We start from the raw sequence: 19,698 nt of genomic DNA, 5'->3' as shown, positions 1-19,698 counted from the left end.
AGCAGCACGATCTGCAGGTCTCAGTCTAGTACCTGAGTGTGTAAATACAGACTTCAGGATAGCCTTTTCTTATCGGGGGAACCCACGCTTTTCACACACTTCACTCATTCATCTGATGGGGGAACAAAACACTGCCTGCTTTTTCTCCCCAAACATAAAACCCATTTTTAGAGGTACTTGGGTTAATGTCAGAAATGTGTAACACATTTTTTTATTGCCGGGATCAAGTCACGGATGTTCCTAGTGGATTGTGTATATGTCTCAACCTTATCGACACTGGAGTCAGACTCCGTGTCGACATCTGTGTCTGCCATCTGAGAGAGCGGGCGTTTTTGAGCCCCTGATGGCCTTTGAGACGCCTGGGCAGGCGCGGGCTGAGAAGCCGGCTGTCCCACAGCTGTTACGTCATCCACCCTTTTATGTAAGGAGTTGACACTGTCGGTTAATACCTTCCACCTATCCATCCACTCTGGTGTCGGCCCCACAGGGGGCGACATCACATTTATCGGCATCTGCTCCGTCACCATATAAGCCTCCTCATCAAACATGTCGACACAGCCGTACCGACACACCGCACACACACAGGGAATGCTCTGACTGAGGACAGGACCCCATAAAGCCCTTTGGGGAGACAGAGAGAGAGTATGCCAGCACACACCAGAGCGCTATATAATGTGGGGATTAACACTATAACTGAGTGAATTTTCCCCAATAGCTGCTTGTATATACAATATTGCGCCTACATTTAGTGCCCCCCCTCTCTTTTTAACCCTTTGAGCCTGAAAATTACAGGGGAGAGCCTGGGGAGCTTTCTTCCAGCTGCACTGTGAAGAGAAAATGGCGCCAGTGTGCTGAGGGAGATAGCTCCGCCCCTTTTTTGCGGACTTTTCTCCCGCTTTTTTATGGATTCTGGCAGGGGTATTTATCACATATATAGCCTCTGGGGCTATATATTGTGATTGTTTTGCCAGCCAAGGTGTTTTTATTGCTTCTCAGGGCGCCCCCCCCCCCAGCGCCCTGCACCCTCAGTGACCGGAGTGTGAAGTGTGTATGAGGAGCAATGGCGCACAGCTGCAGTGCTGTGCGCTACCTTGGTGAAGACAGATGTCTTCTGCCGCCGATTTTCCGGACCTCTTCTTGCTTCTGGCTCTGTAAGGGGGCCGGCGGCGCGGCTCCGGGACCGAACACCAAGGACGGGCCTGCGGTCGATCCCTCTGGAGCTAATGGTGTCCAGTAGCCTAAGAAGCCCAAGCTAGCTGCAAGCAGGTAGGTTCGCTTCTTCTCCCCTTAGTCCCTCGCTGCAGTGAGCCTGTTGCCAGCAGGTCTCACTGAAAATAAAAAACCTAATTCTATACTTTCTTTTTAGAAGCTCAGGAGAGCCCCTAGTGTGCATCCAACCTCGGCCGGGCACAAAATCTAACTGAGGCTTGGAGGAGGGTCATAGTGGGAGGAGCCAGTGCACACCAGGTGACCTAAAGCTTTCTTTAGTTGTGCCCAGTCTCCTGCGGAGCCGCTATTCCCCATGGTCCTTTCGGAGTTCCCAGCATCCACTAGGACGTCAGAGAAATATACATTGCTGGCCTCTGCCAGCAATATTTATATATTAATGATATACAGTACATACTGTAATCATTGGTGGCAGTGGATACCGCTGCTGCTGCTCGTGCTGCTGCTGATCCGTGAGCGCGAGTTGGGGCTTGGGGAGGGAGCGGGATGGGTCCGGAGTGCAGGACAGTTCATCCAACATCGCTTGGTGCCGTACACAGTGAGCGATGATGGATGAACAAGGAGCGAGGTGAGCAAAATATTGTGTGCAAAAACACGCGGTTGGCCACCTCGTTGGCGATGATGCGGGAGCGCGCATTAGCGCTCATCGCCCGCCCATACACACCAGTAGATTTTGATCTCAAAGCAGCTCAAGTGGTATGCGATTTGAACTACAATGCACACTATTTTAACTACACTACAACATGTAATGTATGAGATGTAGTACAAAAATTCCTGACTGCACATACTATTTTGTCTTGCAATATTGACTACGCAGGAGCGCGCATCACAAGGGAAAATAAACACGTGCGTTTTGAACTAAAAAGATCAAATCGCATGCGATAATCACACCGTGTGTGGGCACCATTATAACAAAGATATACATTCCATAGCATTACTAAAAAAAAAGTGTTTGCTCACATGAAAATATTTATTTGGTGGTAGTATTATGGTGCATGAAAGGATGACCTGGGGGATTGTGGGAAATAAGAGATCAGGTGTTCACACACACACACACACACACACACACACACACACACACACACACACACACACACACACATTTTTTTAGTGGTGGTGTTCACAAATATACTTGTTGGGAATACCTTTTTGTTCTTTTCAATTTATGTTAATCTTCTGGTTCGTAGATAATGGGGGGAATTCAATTGTTTATGGGTACTTGTAGGTAATGGGTGCTTCTGCATATAGGCATGAGTGCCAGGTATGCCCATTACTTGTGGCCATATGTACCAGGTTAAGGCCCAGATCTATCAAGTATTGGAGAGTGATAAATTGCACAGTGGTAAAGTACCAACCAATCAGCTCCTAACTGTCATTTCTCTAACGTCCTAGTGGATGCTGGGGACTCCGTCAGGACCATGGGGATTAGCGGCTCCGCAGGAGACAGGGCACAAAAATAAAGCTTTAGGATCAGGTGGTGTGCACTGGCTCCTCCCCCTATGACCCTCCTCCAAGCCTCAGTTAGGTTTTTGTGCCCGTCCGAGCAGGGTGCAATCTAGGTGGCTCTCCTAAAGAGCTGCTTAGAAAAAGTTTTTAGGTTTTTTATTTTCAGTGAGTCCTGCTGGCAACAGGCTCACTGCATCGAGGGACTTAGGGGAGAGAAGTCAACTCACCTGCGTGCAGGATGGATTGGCTTCTTAGGCTACTGGACACCATTAGCTCCAGAGGGATCGAACACAGGCCCAGCCATGGAGTCCGGTCCCGGAGCCGCGCCGCCGACCCCCCTTGCAGATCCTGAAGATGGAAGAGGTCCAGAAGCAGGCGGCAGAAGACTTTTCAGTCTTCCTGAGGTAGCGCACAGCACTGCAGCTGTGCGCCATTGTTGTCAGCACACTTCACACAGCGGTCACGGAGGGTGCAGGGCGCTGGGGGGGCGCCCTGGGCAGCAATGTATAATACCTTTTTATGGCTAAAAAATACATCACATATAGCCCTTGAGGCTATATGGATGTATTTAACCCCTGCCAGATCTCACAAACTCCGGAGAAGAGCCCGCCGAAATAGGGGGCGGGGCTTATTCTCCTCAGCACACAGCGCCATTTTCCTGCTCAGCTCCGCTGTGAGGAAGGCTCCCAGGACTCTCCCCTGCACTGCACTACAGAAACAGGGTAAAACAGAGAGGGGGGGCACTTTTTTTGGCGATATTACTATATTTAAGCTGCTATAAGGATACAACACTTATATAGGGTTGTTCCCATATATATTATAGCGCTTGGGTGTGTGCTGGCAAACTCTCCCTCTGTCTCCCCAAAGGGCTAGTGGGGTCCTGTCTTCAATAGAGCATTCCCTGTGTGTCTGCTGTGTGTCGGTACGTGTGTGTCGACATGTATGAGGACGATGTTGGTGTGGAGGCAGAGCAATTGCCGGTAATGGTGATGTCACCCCCCAGGGAGTCGACACCGGAATGGATGGCTTTGTTTATGGAATTACGTGATAATGTCAGCACATTACAAAAATCAGTTGACGACATGAGACGGCCGGAAAACCAGTTAGTACCTGCCCAGGCGTCTCAGACACCGTCAGGGGCTGTAAAACGCCCTTTACCTCAGTCGGTCGACACAGACACGGACACTGAATCTAGTGTCGACGGTGAAGAAACAAACGTATTTTCCAGTAGGGCCACACGTTATATGATCACGGCAATGAAGGAGGCTTTGCATATCTCTGATACTACAAGTACCACAAAAAGGGGTATTATGTGGGGGGTGAAAAAACTACCTGTAGTTTTTCCTGAATCAGAGGAATTGAATGATGTATGTGATGAAGCGTGGGTTAACCCAGATAGAAAAGTGCTAATTTCAAAAAAGTTATTGGCATTATACCCTTTCCCGCCAGAGGTTAGGGCGCGCTGGGAAACACCCCCTAAGGTGGATAAGGCGCTCACACGCTTATCAAAACAAGTGGCGTTACCGTCTCCTGATACGGCCGCCCTCAAGGATCCAGCTGATAGGAGGCTGGAAACTACCCTAAAAAGTATATACACACATACTGGTGTTATACTGCGACCAGCCATGGCCTCAGCCTGGATGTGCAGTGCTGGGGTGGTCTGGTCGGATTCCCTGACTGAAAATATTGATACCCTGGATAGGGACAGTATTTTACAGACTTTAGAGCAATTAAAGGATGCTTTTCTTTATATGCGAGATGCTCAGAGGGATATTTGCACTCTGGCATCGAGAGTAAGTGCGATGTCCATATCTGCCAGAAGAAGTTTATGGACACGACAGTGGTCAGGTGATGCGGATTCCAAACGGCATATGGAAGTATTGCCGTATAAAGGGGAGGAATTATTTGGCGTCGGTCTATCGGATTTGGTGGCCACGGCAACTGCCGGGAAATCCACCTTTTTACCTCAGACCCCCTCCCAACAGAAAAAGACACCGTCTTTTCAGCCGCAGTCCTTTCGGTCCTAGAAGAAGCGGGCAAAAGGACAGTCATATCTGCCCCGAGGCAGAGGAAAGGGTAAGAGAGGGCAGCAAGCAGCTCCTTCCCAGGAACAGAAGCCCTCCGCGGGTTCTGCAAAGCCCTCAGCATGACGCTGGGGCTTTACAAGCGGACTCAGGAACGGTGGGGGGTCGACTCAAGAATTTCAGCGCGCAGTGGGCTTGCTCACAGGTGGACCCCTGGATCCTGCAGGTAGTATCTCAGGGTTACAGGTTGGAATTCGAGAAGTCTCCCCCTCGCCGGTTCCTAAAGTCTGCTTTGCCAACGTCTCCCTCAGACAGGGCGACGGTATTGGAAGCCATTCACGAGCTGTTTTCTCAGCAGGTGATGGTCAAGGTACCCCTCCTACAACAGGAAAAGGGGTATTACTCCACGCTATTTGTGGTACCGAAGCCGGACGGCTCGGTAAGACCTATTCTAAATCTGAAATCTTTGAACCTGTACATACAAAAATTCAAGTTCAAGATGGAATCACTCAGAGCAGTGATAGCGAATCTGGAAGAAGGGGACTTTGTGGTGTCCCTGGACATAAAAGTTGCTTACCTGCATGTCCCAATTTGCCCTTCACATCAAGGGTACCTCAGGTTCGTGGTGCAAAACTGTCATTATCAGTTTCAGACGCTGCCGTTTGGATTGTCCACGGCACCTCGGGTCTTTACCAAGGTAATGGCCGAAATGATGATTCTTCTGCGAAGAAGAGGCGTATTAATTATCCCTTACTTGGACGATCTCCTGATAAGGGCAAGGTCCAGAGAACAGCTGGAGGACGGAGTAGCACTAACCCAAGTAGTGCTGCAACAACACGGGTGGATTCTGAATTTTCCAAAATCTCAGTTGACCCCGACAACACGTCTGCTGTTCCTGGGAATGATTCTGGACACGGTTCAGGGAAAGGTGTTTCTTCCGGAGGAGAAAGCCAAGGAGTTATCCGAACTTGTCAGGAACCTCCTAAAACCAGGAAAAGTGTCTGTGCATCAATGCACAAGAGTCCTGGGAAAGATGGTGGCTTCTTACGAAGCAATCCCATTCGGCAGATTCCACGCACGAACTTTTCAGTGGGATCTGCTGGACAAATGGTCCGGATCGCATCTGCAGATGCATCAGCGGATAACCTTATCGCCACGGACAAGGGTGTCTCTTCTGTGGTGGTTGCAGAGTGCTCATCTGTTAGAAGGCCGCAGATTCGGCATACAGGACTGGGTCCTGGTGACCACGGATGCCAGTCTGAGAGGCTGGGGAGCGGTCACACAGGGAAGAAACTTCCAGGGAGTATGGTCAAGCCTGGAGATGTCTCTTCACATAAATATACTGGAGCTAAGAGCGATTTACAATGCTCTAAGCCTGGCAAAACCCCTGCTTCAGGGTCAGCCGGTGTTGATCCAGTCGGACAACATCACGGCAGTCGCCCACGTAAACAGACAGGGCGGCACAAGAAGCAGGAGAGCAATGGCAGAAGCTGCAAGGATTCTTCGCTGGGCGGAAGATCATGTGATAGCACTGTCAGCAGTGTTCATTCCGGGAGTGGACAACTGGGAAGCAGACTTCCTCAGCAGACACGATCTACACCCGGGAGAGTGGGGACTTCATCCAGAAGTCTTCCACATGATTGTGAACCGTTGGGAAAAACCAAAGGTGGATATGATGGCGTCTCGCCTCAACAAAAAACTGGACAGGTATTGCGCCAGGTCAAGAGACCCTCAGGCAATAGCTGTGGACGCTCTGGTAACACCGTGGGTGTTCCAGTCAGTGTATGTGTTTCCTCCTCTGCCTCTCATACCCAAAGTACTGAGAATTATACGGCAAAGGGGAGTAAGAACGATACTCGTGGCTCCGGATTGGCCAAGAAGAACTTGGTACCCGGAACTTCAGGAGATGCTCACGGAAAATCCGTGGCCTCTACCTCTAAGACGGGACCTGATTCAGCAGGGACCGTGTCTATTCCAAGACTTACCGCGGCTGCGTTTGACGAATTCTAAGGGAAAAAGGCATTCCAGAAGAGGTCATTCCTACACTGGTTAAAGCCAGGAAGGAGGTGACTGCACAACATTATCACCGCATTTGGAGAAAATATGTTGCGTGGTGTGAGGCCAGGAAGGCCCCCACGGAGGAATTTCAATTGGGTCGATTCCTACATTTCCTGCAAACAGGATTGTCTATGGGCCTCAAGTTGGGGTCCATTAAGGTTCAAATTTCGGCCCTGTCGATTTTCTTCCAGAAAGAATTGGCTTCAGTTCCTGAAGTCCAGACTTTTGTAAAAGGAGTACTACATATACAGCCCCCGGTTGTGCCCCCAGTGGCTCCGTGGGACCTTAATGTAGTTTTGGATTTTCTCAAATCCCATTGGTTTGAGCCACTCAAATCGGCGGATTTGAAATATCTTACATGGAAAGTAACCATGCTACTGGCCCTGACTTCAGCCAGGAGAGTGCCAGAATTGGCGGCTTTATCGTATAAAAGCCCATATCTGATTTTCCATTCGGACAGGGCAGAACTGCGGACGCGTCCTCATTTTCTGCCTAAGGTGGTGTCAGCGTTTCACCTGAACCAGCCTATTGTGGTGCCTGCGGCTACTAGCGATTTGGAGGATTCCAAGTTGCTGGACGTTGTCAGGGCATTGAAGGATAATTTCAATTATTGAAGGCATATTTCAAGGACGGCTGGAGTCAGAAAATCTGACTCGCTGTTTATACTGTATGCACCCAACAAGCTGGGTGCTCCTGCTTCTAAGCAGACGATTGCTCGTTGGATTTGTAGCACAATTCAACTTGCACATTCTGTGGCAGGCCTGCCACAGCCTAAATCTGTCAAGGCCCATTCCACAAGGAAGGTGGGCTCATCCTGGGCGGCTGCCCGAGGGGTCTCGGCATTACAACTCTGCCGAGCAGCTACGTGGTCAGGGGAGAACACGTTTGTAAAATTCTACAAATTTGATACCCTGGCTAAAGAGGACCTGGAGTTCTCTCATTCGGTGCTGCAGAGTCATCCGCACTCTCCCGCCCGTTTGGGAGCTTTGGTATAATCTCCATGGTCCTGACGGAGACCCCAGCATCCACTAGGACGTTAGAGAAAAAAAGATTTTACTTACCGATAAATCTATTTCTCGTAGTCCGTAGTGGATGCTGGGCGCCCATCCCAAGTGCGGATTGTCTGCAATACTTGTACATAGTTATTGTTACAAAAAAATCGGGTTGTTCTTGTTGTGAGCCGTCTGTTCAGAGGCTCCTACGTTGTCATACTGTTAACTGGGTTCAGATCACAAGTTGTACGGTGTGATTGGTGTGGCTGGTATGAGTCTTACCCGGGATTCAAAATCCTTCCTTATTGTGTACGCTCGTCCGGGCACAGTATCCTAACTGAGGCTTGGAGGAGGGTCATAGGGGGAGGAGCCAGTGCACACCACCTGATCCTAAAGCTTTATTTTTGTGCCCTGTCTCCTGCGGAGCCGCTAATCCCCATGGTCCTGACGGAGTCCCCAGCATCCACTACGGACTACGAGAAATAGATTTATCGGTAAGTAAAATCTTATTTTTTCAAACACAGCCTGTGACATGGTGTTAGGATCTGGTTGGTTGGTATTTTAACATAGTGCAATTTATCACGCTCCAAGGCTTGATAAATCTGGGCCTGAGACACTTAAAGCGGCTAAACCTGTTCAAAGTATCGGACACGCTGCTGAAATTGCAGTTCAGGCTTTCATAAGCCTTTTTTGGCCAGGTTTCTGATGGCCACTTCTGGAGGGTGTGAGCAGAAATAATGGGTGTCTGCGGCACTCGTGCCTATCAGATTGATTAGTTCCTATTGAGCACCCGTTACTTATGGGTGCCCAAAAACAATTGACTTTTGTCCAATGAGTTAATGGGAGAAAGAATGTTAGATATAGGAAGATGGAGACATACTAATGGAGTTGTTGGGTATGCAAAAAAATCTGATGCTTAGCAAAATAAAGTTCCATGTTAGCTTATGGTTAGAAAAATGGGTGGTGGTTTAAATAAGTGATATGGCATGGGCAGTGTTTAAGCAAATGTTTAGTAGCTGCTAGCTAAAGATGAAATGAGTTGTGGGACACACAAATGAATATAGACGCTTTGATATGGGAGTGTTATCTACTAGCTGGTTGCTGAGGGGAGCCTTGATTATATGCTAAATCAGTCGTCTGTTATTGCTTCCCCCTATGACCTTGTGTATAGTAAACGTGTCCTGTAATTATGAAATAGAAGTGGAATTAATAACTAGGTGCAGGACATATAATGAGGTTACTTAATGCTGCTCCTAATCTAGTATCTTGTATCAAATGTTACTAAAGATATCGCTAAAGGCGGGTACATGCGGTGAGGTCTGTGCTTAATTTCTAAACAATATGACTAGATTGCTTAGAACTTAAGCACGGATCTCTCAGCGTGTGTGGCCCCATAGCGATGCGCGGCCTCGCGAGTCGCTATTGCCGGTACTAGATTGGCCTGCATGCAGGCACAATCTAGTACATCGGTCACTTCACCGCTGTGTGAAGTGAGGCCCCCCTCTCGCTCAGCACACATTGCTACGTGTGTGCCCTGTAAAGAAACAGAAAATAGTGATTTACTAAACCACCAATAAATTCAGTTGTGCTTAGGAAAAATATCACATTTATTTATACATTAAAAAAGGGCAAAACCAAATCACACTGACATAACTATATTAAATAGATTATCTGCACATAAACACCACATATTAATGCTCCCAATGAGAGATTATTACATGATAATCACTACTGTGCATTGATGCCAATGAAGAAGCATATAGTTATTTTAGTAAAAACAATGTCCCCTGTCAGTATGGCACAATTTTCAATTCGGACCACTTTTATATAGCTCACAGTCCTCCAGTGGGAAATGATAGTGGTAAGTGATTTGAAATGGACACTTGTTAACAAAATTTTGGGGCATCTCACAGTACTTGTAGCCACAATCAGTACCTGATATAAGCGTTTCAGCACACTTGAAGTATATATGGAGCTGCAAATTGCTCAGGTACGTAATGTCTGTACGATTATAAAGAGTGCTAGCTGCTGTGCTCCTGTACTTCTCATTGAGAGGCACGCTGCATAGGCTTTGCCGCAGATAAAGATTGTACTTGCCACTGTAGGGCTTTTCTCGCATCCGCAATCATTCTCCTCTCGCTGGTAAATTTGTTCAAGATGCTGATAAGTGGTAGGTATTGGTGCTGGTAATGCTTCCAGTATGGGTTATTCAGTATAGTGCATAGGTTCTCAAACTCTGTCCTCAGGACCCCACACAGTGCATGTTTTGCAGGTAACCCAGCAGGTGCACAGGTGAATTCATTACTCACTGACACATTTTAAATGGTGCGCAGGTGGAGCTAATTATTTCACTTGTGATTCTGTCAGGAGACCTGCAAAACATGCACTGTGTGGGGTCCTGAGGACCGAGTTTGAGAACCTGTGGTATAGTGTATTAAAATATTTTGTTTACTCTATAGCAAATGGTAATGTGAGTACAGAATGGGCAAAATGCAATTACAGGAAGAATAACGAGAATGCAACATTCTCCTGGAGACAAAAATGTTCATATTGTTATACATAGAGAACATAAAACTGGTAATGAATGTTGATATAGATCAATTACATAGAGAGAATTGCAATGCAATGTGTTAATAGTGAAAATAGTGAGATAGTTATGAACAAAGAAAGCAGAATACCAGTGTATAAGTATAGATGGGGCTAAAATGGTTAGTAGAAATGCATTTGGTGATAATGCAATGGCCTTATCTAGAATACTGTAATACTGTGTTCAGTTCTGGAGGTCATATCCCTAGAAGAATATAAATACATTAGAGCAGTGATTTTCAACCTTTTTTTACTCGCGGCACACCAAACAATATTTTAAAATTGCCAAGGCACAACATCAGTTCGCCACAGACAAAAACAAAACACAGACAAAAACAAAACACACACATTGGCCCTCACAGCAAAAAAAAGAAAAAATCACACATACATGGGCCTACACAGAAAAAACAATCACATTGCCCCTCATATAAATCATGTTGCTCCCCACATAAATCCTATTGCTTCCCATGAATTATTCACATTGTTCCCCCCATAGATCCTTATTCTCCCCACATAAATTCTACTGAAATCCTATTGTTCCCCACAGGAGAAATAAAATAACAAATTATCAGCTGTCCTCCTCCCTGACCCTCAGTGGCGGGGATTGTTAATAGTGGAGTGCTGAGGTCGGGCATGTGTGGATGTGGGTGGGCAAGGAAAGCTGTGTATGCAGGCGGGTGGCCTGGCTGGGTGGTGAGACGTGGCAGCCGTGACCTATGATATCGCATCGTTTTCAAGGCATAGGTCATGGCCGGAGCACGACTGATCCTCTAAGAAGAGTCCAGGCCAACATTCTGAAGGTGCAGGAAGCTGCTCTAGCTGTGCGGCACACCTTGCAACTGGTCGCGGCACACTAGTGTGCCACGGCACACTGGTTGAAAAAGCCTGCATTAGAGACTCTACAAAGAAGGGCAACTAAAATGGTGCAAGGACTACATAACTAAACTTACCTAGAAAGACTAATGGGCCCTACACACTGGGCGATCCGCTGCCGAGCTGCCCGACGGTGGATACGGGCGATGCGGCGGAGGGGAGTGAAGTATCTTCACTTCCCCCATCACCCATCTCCATGGCAGTGCATGCTAATATGGACAAGATTGTCTATATTGGCATGCATGTATAAATGAGCCGGCACCAACTATGAACATGCGCGGGGCCACGCATCGTTCATCGTTGGTGCCTACACACTGAAAGATATGAACGGGTGTTCATTCATTAATGAACGAGACCGTTCATATCGTTCAGTAAAATCGCCTAATGTGTAGGGCCTATAAAAGATCTTAACATGTACAGGTTGAAGCAGAGAAGTGGAAGGAGGGACATGATAGAAACTGTCAATTATATCAAGGGATTTATCAAGGTACTGGAGGGAAACATTCTTCAAAGGAAGAGAAGTAATAGAAAATGTGGACACGCACTGAAACTGGAGGGAGGGAGGTTCAGAGGAAATCTGAGGTTGTAGACTGTAATACAGTATGTAGAGTAATTGAAACATGCTTGGGATAAGCATAAGACTATCCATACAAAGAACTAAGGCTCAAATAGGTTTCAAGGTTATTATAAGGTTAAAAAAGGGTCAGCTAGATGGGCCAAGAGGTTCTTATCCGCTGTCAAATTCTGTGTTTGCAAAAAGTGTATTATGATTTTTATTTTTCTCCGTGAGCTGGAATGAATGGCCACACATCTGATTTCCGACTTGTTACTTTAGTTTTTATTTGTACTATGCAGTAAACCTGTTTTTCTTTTTTGATAGGTTTTTGCTCTTGGGACCTAGATTCATCTATATGTAATTTGGATGATCAGCTGAAATTATTTGTATCACGCCATTCGGCCACATTCTCCGCAGAGTTTAAAGGTATTGTAATCTCCCATTCCTAATTATTTTTTGGTTTTAAAATCTCTCTACAGGCTGTTGTGACATTTTGGATTATTTTTTATTTTTTGTCTTTATTTGCCGGTTTGTGTGGTGTTGGTTTTTTTTTTTTCGTTCTCTCTGGTCACATCATACTACTTCCTATCACTTTGGTCACATATATAAGACTGAGAAGGATTTGTGAAGAGGAGCAATTTTGAATTCAGTCTCTCTCCAACCCACAAATTCTAGCTTTGCAAAGCTATGTTCAACCTGATTTCATGACCTTTTGCTTTCGATAGGAAACATGGGGGTATATTTACTAAGGTCCCGATTTTGACCGATTTGGTGTTTTTTCTTCAAAGTGTCATCTCGGGAATTTACTAAACTAAAATCTCGGCAGTGATGAGGGCATTCGTATTTTTTTGGAAGTCAAAGAAAAAAAATACGAATTAATACACCACCGGTCAAATACGCCTGTTATTTCATACAACTCTGTAATTTACTAAAAATTCTATTTCACAAACACTGCCGGCAATAGCCAAACACTGCCGTGAAAAAATACAAATCGTAAAAAAAAAGCAGTTTTAAAATAGGCCTGCTTTTTTTTTTTTACCGTGTTCTGATAGGCATGCACGGATCAGTGAGATCCGTGCATGTTTATCAGTGGGAAGGGGTGTGAAAGTGTGAAAAATCAGAAAAAAAAATGCGTGGGGTCCCCCCTCCTAAGCAAAACCAGCCTCGGGCTCTTTGAGCCGGTCCTGGTTGAAAAAATATGGGGGAAAAATTGACAGGGGTTCCCCCATATTTGATCAACCAGCACCGGGCTCTGCGCCTGGTCCTGGTGCCAAAAATACGGGCTGACAAAATGCGTAGGGGTCCCCCGTATTTTTAACACCAGCACCGGGCTCCACTAGTCAGAGAGATAATGCCACAGCCGGGGGACACTTTTATATAGGTCCCTGCGGCCCTGGCATTAAATCACTAACTAGTCACCCCTGGCTGGGGTACCTTGGAGGAGTGGGGACCCCTTAAATCAAGGGGTCCCCCCCTCCAGCCACCCAAGGGCCAGGGGTGAAGCCCGAGACTGTGTCCCCCCCCCCCCCCCCATCCAAGGGTGGCGGATGGGGGGCTGATAGCCAAGTGTAAAAATGAAGAATATTGTTTTTTGTAGCAGTACTAAAAGTCCCAGCAAGCCTCCCCCGCAAGCTGGTACTTGGAGAACCACAAGTACCAGCATGCGGTGGAAAAACTGGCCCGCTGGTACCTGTAGTACTACTACAAAAAAAATACCCAAATAAAAACAGGACACACACACCGTGATATTAAAACTTTATTACATACATGCATACCGACACACACATACTTGCCTATGTTGACACGAGGCTCGGTCCACTTCTCCATGTAGAATCCACGGGGTACCTGTGAATAAAATTATACTCGCAACAGTCCAGTGTAGATCGGTCGTATTCTACTTGTAATCCACGTACTTGGCAAAAAAAACAAACCGACAAACCCGAACCACGCACTGAAAGGGGTCCCATGTTTACACATGGGACCCTTTTCCCCGACTGCCGGGACCCCCCGTGACTCCTGTCAAAGAGGGTCCCTTCAGCCAATCAGAGAGCGCCACGTCTTGGCACTCTCCTGATTGGCTGTGTGCTCCTGAGCTGTCAGGCTGCGCACGGCAGAGATACAATGTAGCGCATAGGCGCTCTATTGTATCCAATGGTGGGAACTTTGCGGTCAGCGGTTGACCGCGAGTAACCTCAACCGCTGACCGCAAAGTTCCCACCATTGGATACAACGGAGCGCCTATGTGCTACATTGTATCTCTGTCGTGCGCAGCCTGACTGACAGCTCAGTAGCGCACAGCCAATCAGGAGAGTGCCAAGACGTGGTGCTCCCTGATTGGCTGAAGGGACCCTCTTTGACAGGAGTCACGGGGGGTACCGGCAGTCGGGGAAAAGGGTCCCATGTGTAAACATGGGACCCCTTTCAGTGCGTGGTTCGGGTTTGTCGGTTTGTTTTTTTGCCAAGTACGTGGATTACAAGTAGAAGAGGACCGATCTACACTGGATTGTTGTGAGTATAATTTTATTCACAGGTACCCCGTGGATTCTACATGGAGAAGTGGACCGAGCCTCGTGTCAACATAGGTAAGTATGTATGTGTCGGTATGCATGTATGTAATAAAGTTTTAATATCACTGTGTGTGTGTCCTGTTTTTATTTGGGTATTTTTTTTGTAGTAGTACTACAGGTACCAGTGGGCCCGTTTTTCCACCGCATGCTGGTACTTGTGGTTCTCCAAGCACCAGCTTGCGGGGAGGCTTGCTGGGACTTGTAGTACTGCTACAAAAAAACAATATTCTTAATTTTGACACTTGGCTCTCAGCCCCCCATTCGACGCCCTTGGAAGGGGGGGATAGCCTCGGGCTTCACTCCTGGCCCTTGGGTGGCTGATTTAAGTGGTCCCCACTCCTCCAGGGTACCACGGCCAGGGGTGACTAGTTAGTGATTTAATGCCAGGGCCGCAGGGACCTATATAAAAGTGTCCCCCGGCTGTGACATTATCTCTCTTACTAGTGGAGCCCGGTGCTGGTGTTAAAAATACGGGGGACCCCTACGCATTTTGTCCCCCGTATTTTTGGCACCAGGACCAGGCGCAGAGCCCGGTGCTGGTTGATCAAATATGGGGGAACCCCTGTCAATTTTTCCCCCATATTTTTTCAACCAGGACCGGCTCAAAGAGCCAGAGGCTGGTTTTGCTTAGGAGGGGGGACCCCACACAATTTTTTTTCTTGAGTTTTGAACACTGTATTTTTTTTTTTTTTTAAAGGTGCACAATGAAGCCCTGCACGGATCTCGCAGATCCGGCCGAGATTCATTGTGTTAATGTCGGCAGTGTTTTACTATTCACTCCCGTAAAACACTGGCAGAAATTACGAATGACATCGACATCGGAAAAAACGAAAATGCAAAATACGACAGCATAGTAAATGTGGCGTAAAAAAATTCAAAAAGTTGCAAATTCACACATTCAATGTCATTCGTGTTTGAACTTTAACCTTATTCAGAAAAATACGAATTTTAGTAAATATACCCCCTGGTTTCCTTGTTGCTCAGGAGTGTTGCAGCTGTTAATGCCTACAGCATGTTATTATCAACTAAAGCACTCAGGTCACAGATGTTAGTGTAACAGTGCCAAAGCACACTACGGATTAGTAACCGCTTTACAGAAGCAAGTTAAGGTCCTGCCACAGCTGCATTCTAGTGGATTTATATTTTAATGTTTTCAAATACATGGGAAAACATGCAGAGGCGTCACTGACTGTGTGGTGTGCAACAGTCCTGTGAGTTCCTTCCTAATTCAGGTGTTGCCAGATCGCCTCATCTGTATAGCAGAAAATGTGTAATATATACCATTAATAATGATCAGATTCATATTTGCACACAAGTTGGCTGTAATTGCATTTGCACTGCATGCACGTAACTAAATGCAGATATTCACCTGTATGTAGAGTTGAATTTAAAACGGTGAACTACAGTATGTTAGATTCTAGATGAGCATTGCCAAGGGAGAATTAATTGTATGTTTAAACAGGTTGTGTATGGGATTCCGGCAGTCAGGATGCCAGCGGTCAGAATCCCTGCAGCAGTATCCTGACTGCCATACTCCCGACACTTGTATGTATTTAAACTAGTCCTGCTTCTTACCCTACTCCTAACCCTAAGCCTCCCTCTCTGCAGCCTCACCCTAACCCTCCCCGGCAAACGTAACGCTCTGGATTCTGGCTGTCAGTATTCCTGCGCTGGGATTCTGACAGCCAGCATCCCGTCCATCGGAACGCCAACAACATCCTGTTTAAACCTTCTTTGCCATTCTGACAAATGTACATGATTGCGTCAGAAACAAGTTACGCGCATCACCTTCATAATAAAAAATAATTCAGTTATTCATTTTTTAAATAAAGGTGCAACTGTATTAATGTCCTACTTAACTGAAGTCTTTCATTTTTATTTACTGTGCACAAAGGAAAAATGGCTGTGCCTTCAGAAATTACAATTAACTTGAAAAAATACACACCTGCAGATATTTATTTGGACTGTATCCATGGAGTTGTAAATTATTAACCAAATAATGCAGAATTATTAGTGTTGTGTTATATACTCGAGCAAATATACAGTTTAATAAACAAAGCGTTACTAGTCTACAGTTGACTCTGGGAAGACTGGAAATGATTGTACACAGCATCTACAAACAAATAGTGAACGTAGCAACAATATCTTTGAAACAAACACTGTAGAAAGCATAACACGTAATACAGTTAGAGATGTGGTGTGATCACTAAACACTTATGCTTTACCTCTAACAATATTCCATGTTTGTCTAATAAACTGCCTGGAAGTAAGTGATACTTGGAGTATTTTGCTGTTTCTTTGGTGAATGTTCAGTCCATTAGACTGTAATAATTAGAATGGTCTGTTTGGTGACTCGGAATGTGGGTAAAATACAGTTCTTGGTAAATAGTATCATTTTAGATTGTTAAGCAGTATAGCGTAGCAAACAACTATAACTGCTTTGTGTATAAAATGTAAAATAGTACTGAAAGCACTAGTTAAATATTTTTATAAAAAGTTTTATTATGCTTTAAGCAAAGAAGGTCTATCTGTGTATGCACTGGGATCACCAATATACTCATTTAGGTGATAGCATTTGGGTTTATATTTAACTGTAGAGTATTTAATATTTAAAACACTTAGGGGTATATGCAATTGCGGTCGAATTCCCGAAAATGTCGAAAAACGGGCCATTTTCGCCCCCCAAAAAAAATCGACAATGCAATTCAGTACTTTCCGTCAAAAAAACGGACTTTCCAAATTCGACTTTTTGAAATTCGACTTTTTGAAATTCGACATTTGTCAAATTCGACATTTCTGCAATGGTACAAATGCAGCAATTCGCCAAAAGTATATTCAATTGAAGTTTGGAAATTCGACAACAGTGCTTTTAGACAGTAAATTCGTCATTTTCAATCCGCCACACTTTGGTGGCGGAATCTAATAAAATTTTTTAAAAACATGTTTTTTTTGTTTTTTTTTATTGGCAATAGCATATCTATTTATATTAGAAGGGATTAGGTACTTGGTTTGTCTATTTTGGAGGCACAAGTATTATTTATATATTTTTAAAAATATTTTTTTTTTATTTTTTAAATGGAATGGTAAAAATCAGAAAAAAAATTGCGTGGGGTCCCCCCTCCAAAGCATAACCAGCCTCGGGCTCTTCGAGCCGGTCCTGGTTCTAAAAATCCGGGGGGAAAAATGACCGGGGATCTCCCGTATTTTTAAAACCAGCACCGGGCTTTGCGCCTGGTGCTGGTGCAAAAAATACGGGGGACAAAAAGAGTAGGGGTCCCCCGTATTTATTACACCAGCATCGGGCTCCACTAGCTGGACAGATAATGCCACAGCTGGGGGTCACTTTTATACAGCGCCCTGCGGCCGTGGCATTAAATATCCAACTAGTCACCCCTGGCCGGGGTACCCTGGGGGAGTGGGGACCCCTTCAATCAAGGGGTCCCCCCCAGCCACCCAAGGGCCAGGGGTGAAGCCCGAGGCTGTCGTGTCTCCCCCCCCCCCCCCCATCCAAGGGCTGCGGATGGGGGGCTGATAGCCTTGAGAAAATTGAAAGAATATTGTTTTTTCCAGTAGTACTACAAGTCCCAGCAAGCCTCCCCTGCAAGCTGGTACTTGGAGAACCACAAGTACCAGCATGCGAGAGAAAAACTGGCCCGCTGGTACCTGTAGTTCTACTGGGAAAAAAATACCCAAATAAAAACAGGACACGCACACCTTGAAAGTACAACTTTATTTCACACATGTCGACACATACATACTTACCTATGTTCACACGCCGACCTCTGTCCACTTGTCCAAGTAGAATCCACGTGTACCTGTGAATAAAATTATACTCGCCTCAATCCAGTGTCCAGATTATAATCCACGTACTTGGCAAAAAAAAAAACCGAACACCCGAACCAGGCGGACTGAAAGGGGTCCCATGTTTACACATGGGACCCCTTTCCCCGAATGCAGAGACCCCCCCCGTGACTGCTGTCACAGAAAGGTCTCTTCAGCCAATCAGCGAGCGCAACGTCCTGGCACTCTGCTGATTGGCTGTATGCGCGTCTGCTGTCAGACAGCGCATCGCACAGCTCCCTCCATTAGTTTCAATGGTGGGAACTTTGCGGCCACCGGTGGGGTTACCTGACCACGGGTGACCTCACCGCTGACGCAAAGTTCCCACCATTGAATATAATGGAGAGGCTTTGCGATGCGCTGTCTGACAGCTCAGACGCGCATAGCCAATCAGCAGAGTGCCAGGACGTTGCGCTCGCTGATTGGCTGAAGAGACCTTTCTGTGACAGCAGTCACGGGGGGGTCTCTGCATTCGGGGAAAGGGGTCCCATGTGTAAACATGGGACCCCTTTCAGTCCGCCTGGTTCGGGTGTTCGGTTTTTTTTTTTTGCCAAGTACGTGGATTATAATCTGGACACTGGATTGAGGTGAGTATAATTTTATTCACAGGTACACGTGGATTCTACTTGGACAAGTGGACAGAGGTCGGCGTGTGAACATAGGTAAGTATGTATGTGTCGACGTGTGAAATAAAGTTGTACTTTCAAGGTGTGCGTGTCCTGTTTTTATTTGGGTATTTTTTTCCCAGTAGAACTACAGGTACCAGCGGGCCAGTTTTTCTCCCGCATGCTGGTACTTGTGGTTCTCCAAGTACCAGCTCGCGGGGGAGGCTTGCTGGGACTTGTAGTACTACTGGAAAAAACAATATTCTTTCAATTTTCTCAAGGCTATCAGCCCCCCATCCGCAGCCCTTGGATGGGGGGGGACAGCCTCGGGCTTTACCCCTGGCCCTTGGGTGGCTGGGGGGGGGCCCTTGATTGAAGGGGTCCCCACTCCCCCAGGGTACCCCGGCCAGGGGTGACTAGTTGGATATTTAATGCCACGGCCGCATGGCGCTGTATAAAAGTGACCCCCGGCTGTGGCATTATCTGTCCAGCTAGTGGAGCCCGATGCTGGTGTAAAAAATACGGGGGACCCCTACTCTTTTTGTCCCCCGTATTTTTTGCACCAGGCGCAGAGCCCGGTGCTGGTTTTAAAAATACGGGGGATCCCCTGTCAGTTTCCCCCCCCCAGATTTTTAGAACCAGGACCGGCTCGAAGAGCCCGAGGCTGGTTATGCTTTGGAGGGGGGACCCCACGCAATTTTTTTTCCGGGTTTTTTCACGTTTTTTAAAAATCGGATCAAAATCCGTCAAATCGCCCGTTTTTCAACAGCGGGGCTGTCGAATCCGTTTTTTATTGAATGTTGAATTTCGGCACCCACTTGCCGGAATTCGACGGTCAAATTGTGTTGAATTAAAAAACGGGCGAAAAATTGCCGCGATTCGCCGCTAATTGCATATACCCCTTAACCTTTTTTTAATATATTC

The 19,698-nt window shown here is 46.4% G+C and overlaps 1 protein-coding gene across 2 annotated transcripts in view; it reads left to right on the top strand.

The window, feature by feature from the left end:
* Positions 1-19,698, top strand: part of MAP1S (microtubule associated protein 1S) — a 158,271-nt gene that overhangs the window by 8,728 nt on the left and 129,845 nt on the right. For both annotated transcript variants that reach the window (XM_063914428.1, XM_063914427.1), the window contains exon 2: positions 12,087-12,188. Coding sequence is in view for 1 of the 2 variants with exons in the window: in XM_063914427.1 (XP_063770497.1) it covers positions 12,087-12,188 (102 nt within the window). In the remaining variant the exon portion in view is untranslated. The remainder of the gene's footprint in view (positions 1-12,086; positions 12,189-19,698) is intronic.

This window comes from Pseudophryne corroboree, chromosome 1 (genome assembly GCF_028390025.1).
Source record: "Pseudophryne corroboree isolate aPseCor3 chromosome 1, aPseCor3.hap2, whole genome shotgun sequence".
Taxonomy (NCBI): domain Eukaryota; kingdom Metazoa; phylum Chordata; class Amphibia; order Anura; family Myobatrachidae; genus Pseudophryne; species Pseudophryne corroboree.
This window is presented reverse-complemented; position numbering and strand designations above follow the sequence as displayed.